The 13910-nt window shown below is 36.3% G+C and overlaps 1 protein-coding gene across 1 annotated transcript; it reads right to left on the bottom strand.

Annotated features, from left to right (window-relative positions):
• Positions 1-12896: 12896 nt before the first annotated feature.
• On the bottom strand, positions 12897-13316 carry LOC123546259 (L-xylulose reductase-like). The gene has a single exon (XM_045332451.1). The coding sequence runs from the start codon at positions 13314-13316 to the stop codon at positions 12897-12899; it is 420 nt and encodes a 139-aa protein (XP_045188386.1).
• Positions 13317-13910: the final 594 nt, after the last annotated feature.

Genomic DNA, 13910 nt, shown 5'->3' with positions numbered 1-13910 from the left:
CAAGCAGTCTGCAGTATGAAAGTTAACATAGACGAGGTATAAAGAAAATATTTTTTTCATGAGCAATATACAATGCTTGTGAGCTAGCAACTCCTAAAAGAGGGTACGCCAAAAACCAAACGAAATATTGTTAATAGCGTTAGGTTAATGTTAAAGGTCCATTACTAAGGGAAAGTTAGTTGGCAATTTTTTTCATAGCCAGTGCATAGACTTCTGCAAGACACTAAATAATGAAGATTGGCAGGTCAAAATTTACAGAAGGTCTTTGGAACTCAAAGAAATGTATGTGTATTATGTTGAAATTTCAATAAATCGACAGAATGACCACCCAGGTCTTTTTAACTTTCTTCATACTTCATAGAAAAATAATTGTACATATACTGCGATTTATTTCGAATTTCTACATACCAGCTTTCATTTTCCAATAAAATGAAATACCAATAAAATGAAATAGTTTCTGTGCTTTTTAAAAGAAATTAAAATGTTCACTTTCCTTAGTATTGGACCTTTAATAACACATTATAAAGTAGAGTATACAACAATGATAATCTAGCCCAAGGAGTACTAATTTTAATTTTACATTGCCGTCGAAAACCAGTTTCTGAACAAAAACAGTGTTTCTTTTTCTCCTATTGTATTGAAAAAGATTTTAAATACCAAACACATTTCGAACAGCATACTGACCATTTTGTCCAACTGTAGCCCCCAGAACACCGATCCATCCTACAAACATCATGTAAAATATTGGCATAAATTTTTCCATGACAGTAAAGTAACCGGTATACGAGTACGATCAAAATGTTTTGCACTATGTGAAAGGTTTGCCCTATATCTAGCTATTGAAGCTGAAACTCCCCTTACGTTTGATTTGAGACGGTTACACTTCAATGGTTTAACGTCAATCGGATCGTGATCTTGATAATTGCATTGGTTATTTTGTCCATTTATCACATTGGGTCAAAATACGTCGTATAATTTATCAGTAAGATCAAAGAAAATGTTATTGTTCTGTAAGAAAGATGTGTAACCGCTTGTTAAAAACCAAACAGTACTAAGGTCAAGTTAAAGTCCCACGTTAAGTATTTATTTCTGTTTACTGTAAACAGTTTATTTCATGATGACTCGATTTTGTTTTGCCGTGAGCGTGCGAGATAAGAAAATTACATCCTGTACAAAGTGATTTGTAACTGACTATTCGCCAATTAACCACATATGAGCCGCGCCATGAGAAAACCAACATAGTGGGTTTGCGACCAGCATGGATCCAGACCAGCCTGCGCATCCGTGCAGTCTGGTCAGGATCCATGCTGTTCGCTAACGGTTTATCTAATTGCTATAGGCTTTGAAAGCGAACAGCATGAATCCTGACCAGACTGCGCGGATGCGCAGGCTGGTCTGGATCCATGCTGGTCGCAAAGCCATTATGTTGGTTTTCACATTGCGCGGCTCATATTTATATTTAATTATATACTCTCCCAGCATGCAGGGTGATCCTGATCTATTATTTTCAGAATATTGAATCATGTCAGTTTGTAAAAGATAGACATATACGCCTACCAAGCTCGATTGTTCAACCTTTGGAATTTTTGCGAAAAGCACTCAGTCTATTGGAATCTCAGAAGGGAGACCACAGGTCTACGGATCGCGGGTCGTGCGTTCGATCCCCGGGCGTGTCGTTTATTCTCCGTGGTGATTTGATAAAGAAATTTTGTCTGAATTTATTCATCCTCCACCTCTGATTCATAGTTACTTGTAGAGAACAGGTTGGTACGATATATAATCCAAGTTTAACTACACGCCGTTTCGTGAGACACTGTTCACCCAAATACAAACCAAATATTTTCGAAGTCTTCGCAGTTTGCAAAATAAAAAAGCGAGATAGCTTTAATAAGACACTTTTAGATAAATGTTGTAACGATCTGTTGTCGAGGAAATCAGTTGTATGTTACCCGACTTCTACACGCAAAGTCTAGCTCTAAATCCGGTCAACGGCACTCTAGACAATTTCCACAATGTACGCTGGTCAGTTACTGGATGTACGTAATAAATTTCGTAGTCAAAAGTGCAGAAGATGTTTTATTCAACGTTTGTAATATTTTTGTAAGGCTTAATCTTTTATTAGGTTTATTGATTTCTTTGCACAACGATCGCAAACTAATTTCTCTATAAGAGAAAAAAAGCTTATTTTCCCAAGTTAGCTCCCCTTTCCAAAAACTCTGGCATTAACGGAAAGGCACCGAAAGGAAGATGTTTGCAATACACATACGACAAAATGGGCGCCTCTTTCAGAAGGGGGACACAGTAATAAATAAACACATTACGTTTAACTTTTTTTATAAGTGTAACTATTTCAATAATGAGCCTTACAAATACCTGAAATATTTATTTTTATATTCAAAATACAGTCAATTTTTGTTCGCTTGAACTCTTGCCGGACCGGCAAACTTTATTCGACTCATCAGTAGTTCGAGCCTTTGAACAAAAATACATCATACAAAGATTTTGCCGGGACATGACGATGAGTTCAAAGAAAGGGCTGTGCTCGAATTATCCAAGTTCGAGCGAACGAAGTTTGACTGTAATTGCGAAGGGATCTTAACATGTATATCCAAGCATGCTCATCATCATCTCCGCGAATACGTCAGCAAATTCCAGTACTTCAGTCAGAATAACTTGGCATCACACAGTAAGTAAAACAATCATCCATACTGAAATATTTCAAATGTAGAACATCTTCTATATCTTATTTAATGTAATAAAAGAACGTAACTTAGTAACACTTCCTACAATAGTAAAATCAGATAAGCATGCTAAATATAGTTTATAATCAGACCATTTGGAAGCATGGAATACAACCAAGCAAAACAATTTAATGAAACCTGTTTTGTGGTGGTGGTCGTCGGTAAGGTTGTAATAGGCTTTAATGAACGATCGGATGATCGATAATCCATCTCTTCTCATTTTCTTCACGGACTCTGTAAGTATGTAAGCACATATAAATGTATTCAAAAACACATCGGCAAACACGCACACAGACAATAACAAAGCAGTCACACAGCGACAATAAGGACAAATATAGGAACACAGTTGGGCACCGCCTTGGAACGATCAGTGACAAAAATACCACCACCGCCTTGGAACGATGGCAAAACTACCACTGAAGAGCTTGAATTAGTTTATGCAGCACCCATAGCATAACTTCTACCCATATCATGTTTCAAAGACCGTTTCTGATATCATTTCCGCTGTATTTATTAAATTTTCTGTTCCAACCTTTGACATTATATGTCGTATCTCTAACATCAGTTTTGCTGTCAGTTTGCACATCAGTCATCTCTTGTAACAGCTTACTATCGTCTGAAAATGTAAGCAATTTCTCTCTGCAATCGATAAGTTAGATGCAATACTAATATTTGTTCAAGAGGGGACAATAACTAACAAGACAGTAAAAGGTCAATGAACACTCCTGAAGGTTTCATTGTCAAGTTAGTAAAGTGACTGAAGTATCGTCGGGTATAAAATTTGGAAACCTTTGAACAACGCTGTCTGGATAGAAAACATAGGCAGTTCAAATTGCCCACTATTAAGACCGATAACTTTGGAATTGTGTAGTCCTTTCATTTATTTGAAAAAAAATAGCAAACATGGTTCGGGCTTTATCTAATGAGATAAAAAATCAAAACGACAAAGACAAAGGCAAATCAGCAAACACATAAGGGCAACGCAAACAAGTAAAGAAACAGTGTGGCAATGAGTTCGAACGGTCAGTGGTAAAACAACCAAACTAATTGCAATTGGAAACTGTAACAATCTGTAAATCATTCCATTTATACATTTGCATTTAGTCGTGAAGTGTTCTGTAATGTATTTAATATTATAAATACGGACAAATGTATGAATACATGTATTCTTGGAATAAACGGGCTAAAACGTGGTTCCAATGGGGAAAAAGATACTGACGATACACGTATTGGCAATTGAAAATTTAAAAAAAAAATGTTCTAGTATATCAGAGAAAGCATTTCAAATCTTTTATAAAATGAAAAGTCAAAGAATTCGTTTAATGTCATGAGATTTGTATGGTGTAGCTCAATATCACATCGCGAAAGAACGAGTGCATATTTATCAGTCATATTAAAACTACGAATCGTTTCGTTACATACTCAGGATTAACAATCAGTTGCATTTTGCCATTAGGACGCCATCAACAAAATAATAGCAAACTCGACATGATCGGAGTAATGAAATGCGCAATATCCTTCATGCACATTGCACCAACTATCATATAAACTTAATTACATTGAACGGACGCCATATTCCCAGGCTCAGACGTCACAACAAACCCAAACAGTCTTAAGAAGTATTTAGAAACACACTACTTTATATGGCATTTTATCTAGCCTGTGTTCAGACCCTATTATTTCTTCATAGGAGATATAACTCCTGAGGCTATATTTAAATTTTGTATAATTATATTCCATTTTTCTCACGATCAGACAGAAATGATTTTAAACTGAGCTAAAAAAAAACAAGAAGAAAAGGTTATTTAGTCGGCAGCCAGACTAGGATTTTTATGAGCTTAATAAAACGCTTGTAAGTTATCCAACAAAAGTCACTGTACGCGCAAACAGAATTGATCTAATATTAGTCTTGAAAATATATAAGAAAATAAACACAACAGGAATGTCGCCAGAAATACACAGAATTTAATCCCTTACTGATTGAACTTATTTGGCGCCAAAATAACCCTTTATTTTGCTTTTCCTACTTTACTCACAGAAGTTAATTCGAGATGCCAAGGATTTTTTGCCTCTGCAAAGTAACCTTTTTGTCTGGCGGTAACATCCCGAATATAGGTCCATCCCATACACGCCAAGTACAATATTTCCATGAATATCTTCATGGCAACAAATCTATGTCTAGCACTACGGAATCCTGCTCATGCCACTTAAACTGTCGCCTCGCCAACACGCGACAACGCGATAATTATCGTGTTGTCGCCTTGTTCGAAAGCATATATACATGCGAGATTTAACAATCCTCGCGAGGTTAAGAGGGCGATAATTATCGTCTTAATTGTCGCGTGTCTTTCTTAATTCTCGCGTCGTGAAATTGAAATCCAACAGACATAGTTGCGAGAATTAGTAAAATCTCGCATTGTCGCATTGTCGCTTGGGATTCAATTTCCGGACAAATTAATCGATGTAATTCTTCCGGGGTATTATTTATCAATACTACGGTGATGTAGCAAGAAATTATCCCCTACACCGGGCGACAATGCGAGGTTTTACTAATTGTCGCAACTATGGCTATTGGATTTCAATTTCACGACGCGAGAATTAAGAAAGACATGCGACAATTAAGACGATAATTATCGCCCTCTTAACCTCGCGAGGATTGTTAAATGTCGCATGCTTTTGGACAGGGCGACAACGCGATAATTATCGCGTTGTCGCGTGTTTGCGAGGCGACAATTTAAGTGGCACGAACAGGATTCCGTACGAACAGGATGCCGTATAGCACAAAGAAAACAGACACGTACAAAAAACTTTTCGTGCGTAACGTTTAACCTGTATCTGCCTATAGAAGCGGAAATTCTTATACATGTATTTTATTAGATCGGGTATAGCCACAAACAGATCGTCACTTTTATAAATGTACATCTCCTTACGTCGTGTATTTTGGAAAGTTTTATTACCCTGTATGAGAGCTAGGTCTAATCGTACTTTGTAAGACCAAATTGTACAAATTAAAGTACAACTGGTTTTATTATCATCGCACTTATTTTTTTGTAAAGATTAATAGGGGTGACATAGCGGACAGGTGTTCCATTACACAATTGTTTTGGCCGCGAGCAAAATTACATTTTACAGGCTGAATATGGTGAAATAAGCACATATTACTTCAATACAATCATAACCACGGTGAGGTGCAAACACCGGATATTGCCATTTTGTGATAATGTATTTTCCGAAAAAGTCCTGTTGAGCGACCTGTGGAATTTCCCCTTTTTCTATTTTAGTACTTATTATTCCTTAATAACAATGTATTAAGACTTTTACCAGGTCGTAACTTGGAAATAGGTTATTCGGACAAAACTTGCCGATGAATTATTCAACAACACTACTGAAATCTTACGAATTGTTTAGGAGATGCGAGGATAAGAATTTACGACTCCCAGACTTAACCCCTATGTTGACTTTATGTACATTCATGTGACGTTTACTTATAATCTCAACAATACCGGACAAATTTATTAAGAAAAGACATTTTAGTTTAGGAGATGGTGCGGGAATACTACAACTAGACTGAAATTCTATGTACACTTCATGTGTAAACATCAAAGGGCCAAAACTCAGTGAAAAGAGCTCATGCATTCAACTGTAAACCCTATTATTTCAGTTTAAACATATTTATTCCCAAGAGTACGTAAGATAGATTTATAGTTTATTATACAATTACAACAACAAGTTAGCATGATATTAAGGAAAGGATAAGAATGAAAGACATGTCTTGTAATAAAACCCGTTAAATATGCATAAGTAGATAAGTACAGATCATTTTAATGGTTTCATTTATATCCAGCAAACAGAAGTCCTGACAAATGTTATAGTGCACTGCTATTTGTAATCCTGCTCGAAAGTAGTTGAGAAATATAGCCACATATACCAAATTATTCCTTGGTCTAAGATAAAAACAATATGTATGTATCTATTCTTGGGACCGCGACTGGATCCGGAAATGACGTCATCAATATGGCGGCCGATTATAAAAATAATACTGCTGAATAATTTCTGACAAAAATCAGTAAAATTCCTCATAATATCGGATATCATGTCATTAAACAAGCCAATGGGACATTTCAAATGTTTATATTTTCATTCTCTCAGAAAAAAATATATTCAATTTATTTTAAGTGTTTAATTTGTACCCCACCCACTTAATATACAATGCATTTTTACACGTCGCTTCTACCTCTTGATATTAATTATGTTCGACTATTCTTATGGTGTTGAATTTGAAATATGATTATTTACGAAAGTTACAAGAAATATAACCTACAATAAGGGAATATAAGTTACCAATATTTGCTTTTAATAAGTATCTAGAAGGAAAGGAATTTGACGAAAATTCTGTGCAAATCAATGTCGGCACAAGCAGTTGTCTATGCTCTAATTATAAGATTATGTGCAAATTACATGCATTGTTTGCAATTTTATCTTGATCAGATTTAAGCATGATCAAGACAATTATGCCAGTAGATGTTTACAGAACTTTTAACTTAATGTAAGTGTTAAATTCATGACATTCAGCTAATTGCAGAAGGAAAGGCATCAGGGGCAGGTGATAATGTTGTCATAACTGGAACAAAACAATCATTTCATTTTCTTTCTTTCAGCATTTCCTCTCTGCAACTGAAAGTATTTCTCAAACGATCCGATATGTGATATACTCTAATTCATGGTAGTGCAACGTTCGAACAAAACAGCCTCTTTAAACCGTAACAGTGCAACAATGCATGTATAGTTTAGAACATGATAAATACATGAATATAAAGTATAGCATATAGACAGCTAGCTAAAAACCTAAAAATAAAGGAACGTAGTGCGGCAACGCCTTGGAATGGTCAGTTGCGAAAGAACGTTGGTGTGTTTAAAACAGTAGTTTGGCAAAAATACTCACACTCTATATCCCACAATAGTCCAATGAGATAGAAAGGTATACATAAAATTAAGCCCCCGACAGCTGAATGTCTTATTCACGCAAGGGAAACTAAAGGAACGTTATGTGAAAATAATTGTATGAAAAACCTCTGGTCCTTTAGAATTATGGTGTTCATTTAATATTATCATAATAGAAGTTCCGCTTAAGCTGAAGGCGTGAGGGGTATATCGCCTTTCTAAACCTCTCATAAACAAACCAAGACTACTATTATTTTGATTAGTTGAGCTCGTTACTTTCAATGGATCTTTTAACAAACCATTTACACAAGTTCTCCAGGCCGTTGCAGAAAACAGAGCAACAGCAGAACATTATTAAAGATCCGACGAATCAGGAAAGCAGAAATATTTCGAACAGTTCAGTACAAGTGGGCTTTAAGACCTACCTAACACGATGAAAGTGTAGCATCCAGCTGACAAAGGACTGGAAACCAAATATGCAATATATCTCCAAATAAGCGGGTCAGAACCGCATATACCTAAACATTTTATCATTTTAGCAAACACAATTTCCATTGAATTTGATAAATAACTTCTGTTTTGGTACACTTTGTAACAGAAACTTGTGTTTTAAATTGCTAAAACATTATTAAAAAAACAACTGTTTACACAAGTCTGAATTACGATACTGACATTTAGTAGAGTATTCCCGCAGTTGATAACAGCGGTAGTTCTGCAAAAGAACACATTGATAACGTTCATTGAATTTTTGAAAGTCGCTCTTGCAAAGATGTAAAGGAAAAAGTATTTATTTAACGTCGGATATAACCGACAAACAACATGACCTACAAAGCTACAAGGTAGGCAGAAGTTCTCACGGAATCCTAATTACCTCCCTAACTGGACATCAATGTTGTTCAATAAGAAGTAGAGGGTTTTACAAACTTCCTCACAGGTTACAGACAAAAAAGGCTTAACTGAAATTAAATGCACAAAAAGTGCGTTTAATTAAAGCAGTTCCTTTGTCATTCATTAGATTATTTGGTATAAAGAGTAAAGAAATCCTATGAAACGACTGAACAGTAAACCTTGTAATTCTTGGATTTTAATATTTTCTAGGATTTTTTAAGATTTTATACTGACTACGAATGTTTTTAACAGAGTTTGCATATACTTTGTCGCAATATCTTTTCACGTGGGGTAAAATAACAGTTCGACCTGAAGTTATACGATTAAATAAATTAGTAGTGGTACATGTATAAGAGGTAAAATTATCTATGATTTAATATTATTGTATATGCAGTTAAAGAATCCAACATAATCTTGCTAATCGTCTATGCAAAGTTTGAAAATACGAACTTCATGTTGTGATTAGTGACTAAATCCTGTTCATTCGAAGGACTCATGGTGTAGGTTTTAGTACTATAAAGTTTCTTATGTAAAACGTAAATATACTGATAAATGATGATGACATCATAGACCACCTAGTATGCTGGACTAAAACATACATGGAGAAAACTTCTGGTGATGCCTTTCGGAGATGTCTTTAACTCAGGTTTACGGGGAAGTATGTATTAATTAGATTTATCAGTTCTAATAAGAGAACAGACACTATCAATTATACTCGACAAAAAAGTTCTGCAACAAAACATGTTTTATGCCGTAACTTATTTATTACTTAACGTACAAGTATAATTCATATATCAAATAAAAGTACAAGTCAATCTTAACAAAATACTGAAAACAGAATGAAAATTGAATAACCGGTTTCGGCAAATTTCATGTTCAAAGTCACATAGGGTACCTGATCAAAAGTTGCAAATTTGCTTAAGAAAATTCAATAGTGCGTGTATTCACCATTTTGCACATTGCATTCAAGCAGACGACTCCTCATTGAAAACACAAGCCGGCGGATTAAGTTCAGACTGTACCTGATTTATAAGTATTATGAAAATGTGGGTGTAATCCCATGCCGAACTGTTGAGGTTGATACAAACTTATTCTTCAAATTAAGTGTCTATATCTTTTAAAATGAAGTCTGAACACTAGTTTTTTTACAACTTAATTCTAGATCACAGAGTTTCTGTATAACTGTATCATTAAATCTGTCTACATTCAACACTCGCGAGCAGTCAATTACTAAAGATACTTTCTGCAAGTCTTCCAGATAATTCCATTGGATTTCACTGATTGCTGATAATTCGTGTATAATATCAATCAATTCGGATGTTCCCGCGTAAGAAAGAGTTTTACAATAAAACAAGAAATGTTCCATCGTTTCGTTACCCGATCGACAAAGATTACACAGAGGATCAACTACATTTTGGTTGAATGTCGCCCTATTACTTTGCAAAATGTATGTTCCCGACATGAATTTGAGTTTCAATACAACTCTGTTTGCGTCATTTGTAGACTTAACTTCAATTTGCAAGAGAGGATGGGGTTTCCCTGGTTGAAATGTAGAACAGTTGAGGTATTTTAGTGACTTTAAACTATTAGATTTCGTAAGGATTAACGATTTTCAATGTTCATCTACAGCACGGTGATCGACCTTTTTCCATTGAAATCTACATTCTGGGTTGTCTAGAAGTTTTTCCGGATCTCCCAAGTCATACAGACATAAGATCTTGGACAATTCAGTAAACTAGCTATTACTATCTGGATGCTTGACAAGTAGTTGTCGTCTAGCCAGTCGTTTTTCGACGGAATTATCGTCCCGCAAACAAATGTTGTTGTAAAGTGTTAATGCTCGCTTATGGATCTGAGTTTCTATAGGTAGAAAACCGGTCAATATGTAGACTGTTGCGTTTGCTGTATTCGAAGGTAAGGCAAAAAGCTGTTTGAGAGTTTTCATCTGGAACAGTTCTAACTAATCTAGTAGTTTCGTCTATGGGAGGATGATTTCCAGACCATACAAAAGGATAGGCGTAACATACATTCGGAATAAGTGTAAGGCAGACTAAGTATCAAGTCCTCCTGAATCGTGCATTCCCACTGGAAGGAAACTGTATAGTGAACATATAGGCTTCTGTTTGTTTCTGTCAACGGTCTCTTCCGCAGTGACTTTGATGGAATTGGCTCTCTTGAGACCTAGATGGGTACTTGAAGTCACATTGGCTATTTCAGTGTCATATATTTCATTAAGAGTTTGATTTGACTTTGTCGGAAAGACTTTGAGTGCCTCGGTTTTCTTTAGCTGAAGAATGTATCTTTCACGGTTGGAATAATTTTCGGCCATTGACAGTAAAATTCTGGAGTCATCAGACTTTTTGGAGTTGATTGTGATGTCATCATCACATGCTGTAGTGTTACATTTTATATTACCAATTCTGCAGCCATACGGAGCATCTGCAAGCCGATGAAGTAGGGGGTTGACATATTACTTGTACAGATATGTGCTCATCGCCTACCTTGACGAACAGATATACCGAATCCGAAATGCTTCAGAAAACTGAGAGTCCCATTTGACAACACTCCCAGTCTGTTGATGAATACTGTAAATAATCGCCTAGTGTTTGTCCTTAATTCCGGACTGGTAAACTCTGCGAAGTAAGTGTGAATGGTTGACAACCTCAAAGGCTTGCTTGGCGTCGAGGAAAATTATCTCCAGATCTTAAGATTGGTCTTTGCTTTCCCTAATTAACTCCTCAAGTACCAATGTTGCGTGAAAGGGTGAAGTATTTGTGGTGAAGCCACGCTGGTAGGGGTGTTGATTTTCTTGCAGTGTTGAAGATACCCTGTTCTTTACAATGGTTTCTATGACATTTTCTAGCACCGGCAGAACTGTAATGCCTCTGTAGTTTAGAGCTGAGCGGGAATCACCTTCTTTGTTCTTAAATATTGGTGTCAGTAAGCCGGCCTTAAGAGACTGTGGAACTTCTCCGGTTTCAAGCTCCAAGTTGACCAGGGTGAGTATTGCTCTATGAAGGCTATCACCACCGTTGAGTAAACTTTCAATGGTTAGCCCATATATATCTGCAGCTTTACCTTTGTTGATAGGTAACATTGCCTTCTCCAGTTCTAACGAGTTTAGAAAGGTTCTGCCGACCGTATCGTAGGTTAAGTTGTTTTCAAGAATAAAGCCACCGAGATACGACAGTCTTTTCAGTGTTGAATTTCTATTGCCAATATCACAATTCAGGTCGCCCCCTATTAGAATAATATAAGTATGTTGAAATTTCTGTACAAGTTCATTCAACAAGTCTATGCAGTCACAGAATGAGTCTTCAGCATCTGAATTGCTTCCAGACGGCATGTAGATTGACATCAAGACGAACGTTTTTCCTACCGCGACTAATTCTATGCACTGGATTCTTTCGTCACCGTCTGATATGATTTTTATGTACTTATTTTAGTCCTTTTTTTCATAGATTGCGACCCCGCCATACCCCCGCTTGGTGGTTGCACTGGTGGTACTTGGTTGTTTAGATCTGCGCCCTTTCCGGCATAGCACATATCAGTAATTGTAATTGTAACAAACATTGCCCAGGTCTTTTGGTAGGAAACCATGACAACCCTCACTTAGATTCTTCTTTACATTCCAAATGACAGTAACATCTTGTAGAACTGCTTCTGAGGTTGTTATGAAATTTTATATAGTTAACGAAAGTCATTTCTACCTCTGACAAGGTCCCTGAACAATGTCATACACAACGACCGTTTGTGGTAAAATGATTATAAAATTACAAGTTGACCTCTCTCGTTTTTTTCCTGTTACACTTTGACCGTAATGTTGGAGCGTTACACTTTGACTGTAATGTAAGGGAGCTACACTATGACCGAAACGTTAGAACTTAAAACTTTGACCGTAATGTTAGAGAGTTACACATTGATCGAAATGTTACACTATTACTATAATGGTACGAATTTGCACTTTGACCATGCTATTAGAGAGTTAGACTTTGACCGTTATGTTAGACAGAATACCGCCATCAACTACATGCATCTGTCCAGTCACCATGGATGAATGATCGCTAAGGAGATACAGGATCGGATCTACGACTTCATTAACCTCTATAATCTTGCCCATTGGGCATCTTTCAATTGCTAAACTTTCCGCTGGTAAACCTTTCTCGATGAGGTCTTGCATCATTAGTGTCCTTACGAGTGCTGGGTTCACGGAGTTCACGCGGATACCATGTGGTCCGAGTTCTAGAGCGAACTGTTTGGTTGCCATATCCATGCCAGCTTTTGACACGTTATAAGGTAGTCCTTTTGACAATGAAGCTAAGCCTGCTATGCTACACTCGATACATTGACTATTGTCCCTTTAATTTTGACTTCTATCATTTTCTTAGCAACCACTTGTGAACAGTTTATTGCGCTAAGAAGGTTGTTATCCAGTAACTTACACAAGTACTCTCTTGGACACTCCAATGCTGTGTAATCATAGCCATCTATCCCTGCATTATTCACCAAACCGTCCAAAACTTCAAGCTTTTCTAACTTTTTCTTCGTATCTTCCCATTTACATAAATCCGCTACAATAGATGTTATATTTGGATATTCTTCTGTTAACGAATCGAGTGAAGATTTTGTCCGACTTAAAGCATAAACTTTGCAACCACTTTCACTTAGAGCAATAGCCACTCCTCGTCCGATTCCTTTAACTGCTCCCGTCACTAGCACTTTCTTCCCATTAAAGTCAAACGGCATTGTAAGTCCAAATTAAACAAAAACGCACAAATACTAACTAGAGGTTTATTAATTCAAACAAATTTCTACACCAATGCGTGATTTTTAGCGTCGAAATATCGTTATCCATGTGTGACCCATACACAATTTGGATTTAATTTTATATAAAGAAAACTTAAAGTTTACGTCAAATAGCATTGTAGCATTGTGAGTAATGGAAATTATGTACGGTTTCGTTTTATTTTACTTACTTTAATTTGTCTTCACAATGTTTTATTTAAGTAATAATGTGACTGTCTCATTTTGTGATTTGTCGTTGAATAAAATCATTGTTTGGAGTTCAGATGCGAAGGAATTAGATCTATATCACGTGGGCGCAGCCCGAGTATAATAATACGCATCTGAACGGCAATTAAATGCCTGAAGGGCCTGAGAGTCAGCTAGTGACTGACATACTGGCAGTATAGTCTAAATGGTAAGGTTAATTAATTTCAAACAACAGGAAATGAATACAGGATGCACACGAATGACTAGTTTTGTGGGTAACAATAATATGCTTCCATGCAACTTATTTCAAATATATCTTTTTACTCAGATTGAGATTATGTATGGTAA

Source organism: Mercenaria mercenaria, chromosome 9, assembly GCF_021730395.1.
Source record: "Mercenaria mercenaria strain notata chromosome 9, MADL_Memer_1, whole genome shotgun sequence".
NCBI classification, from domain to species: domain Eukaryota; kingdom Metazoa; phylum Mollusca; class Bivalvia; order Venerida; family Veneridae; genus Mercenaria; species Mercenaria mercenaria.
This window is presented reverse-complemented; position numbering and strand designations above follow the sequence as displayed.

Excerpts from the sequence above, each read along its gene's own strand:
- LOC123546259 (XM_045332451.1), bottom strand. The coding sequence starts at position 13,316 with ATGCCGTTTGACTTTAATGGGAAGAAAGTGCTAGTGACGGGAGCAGTT.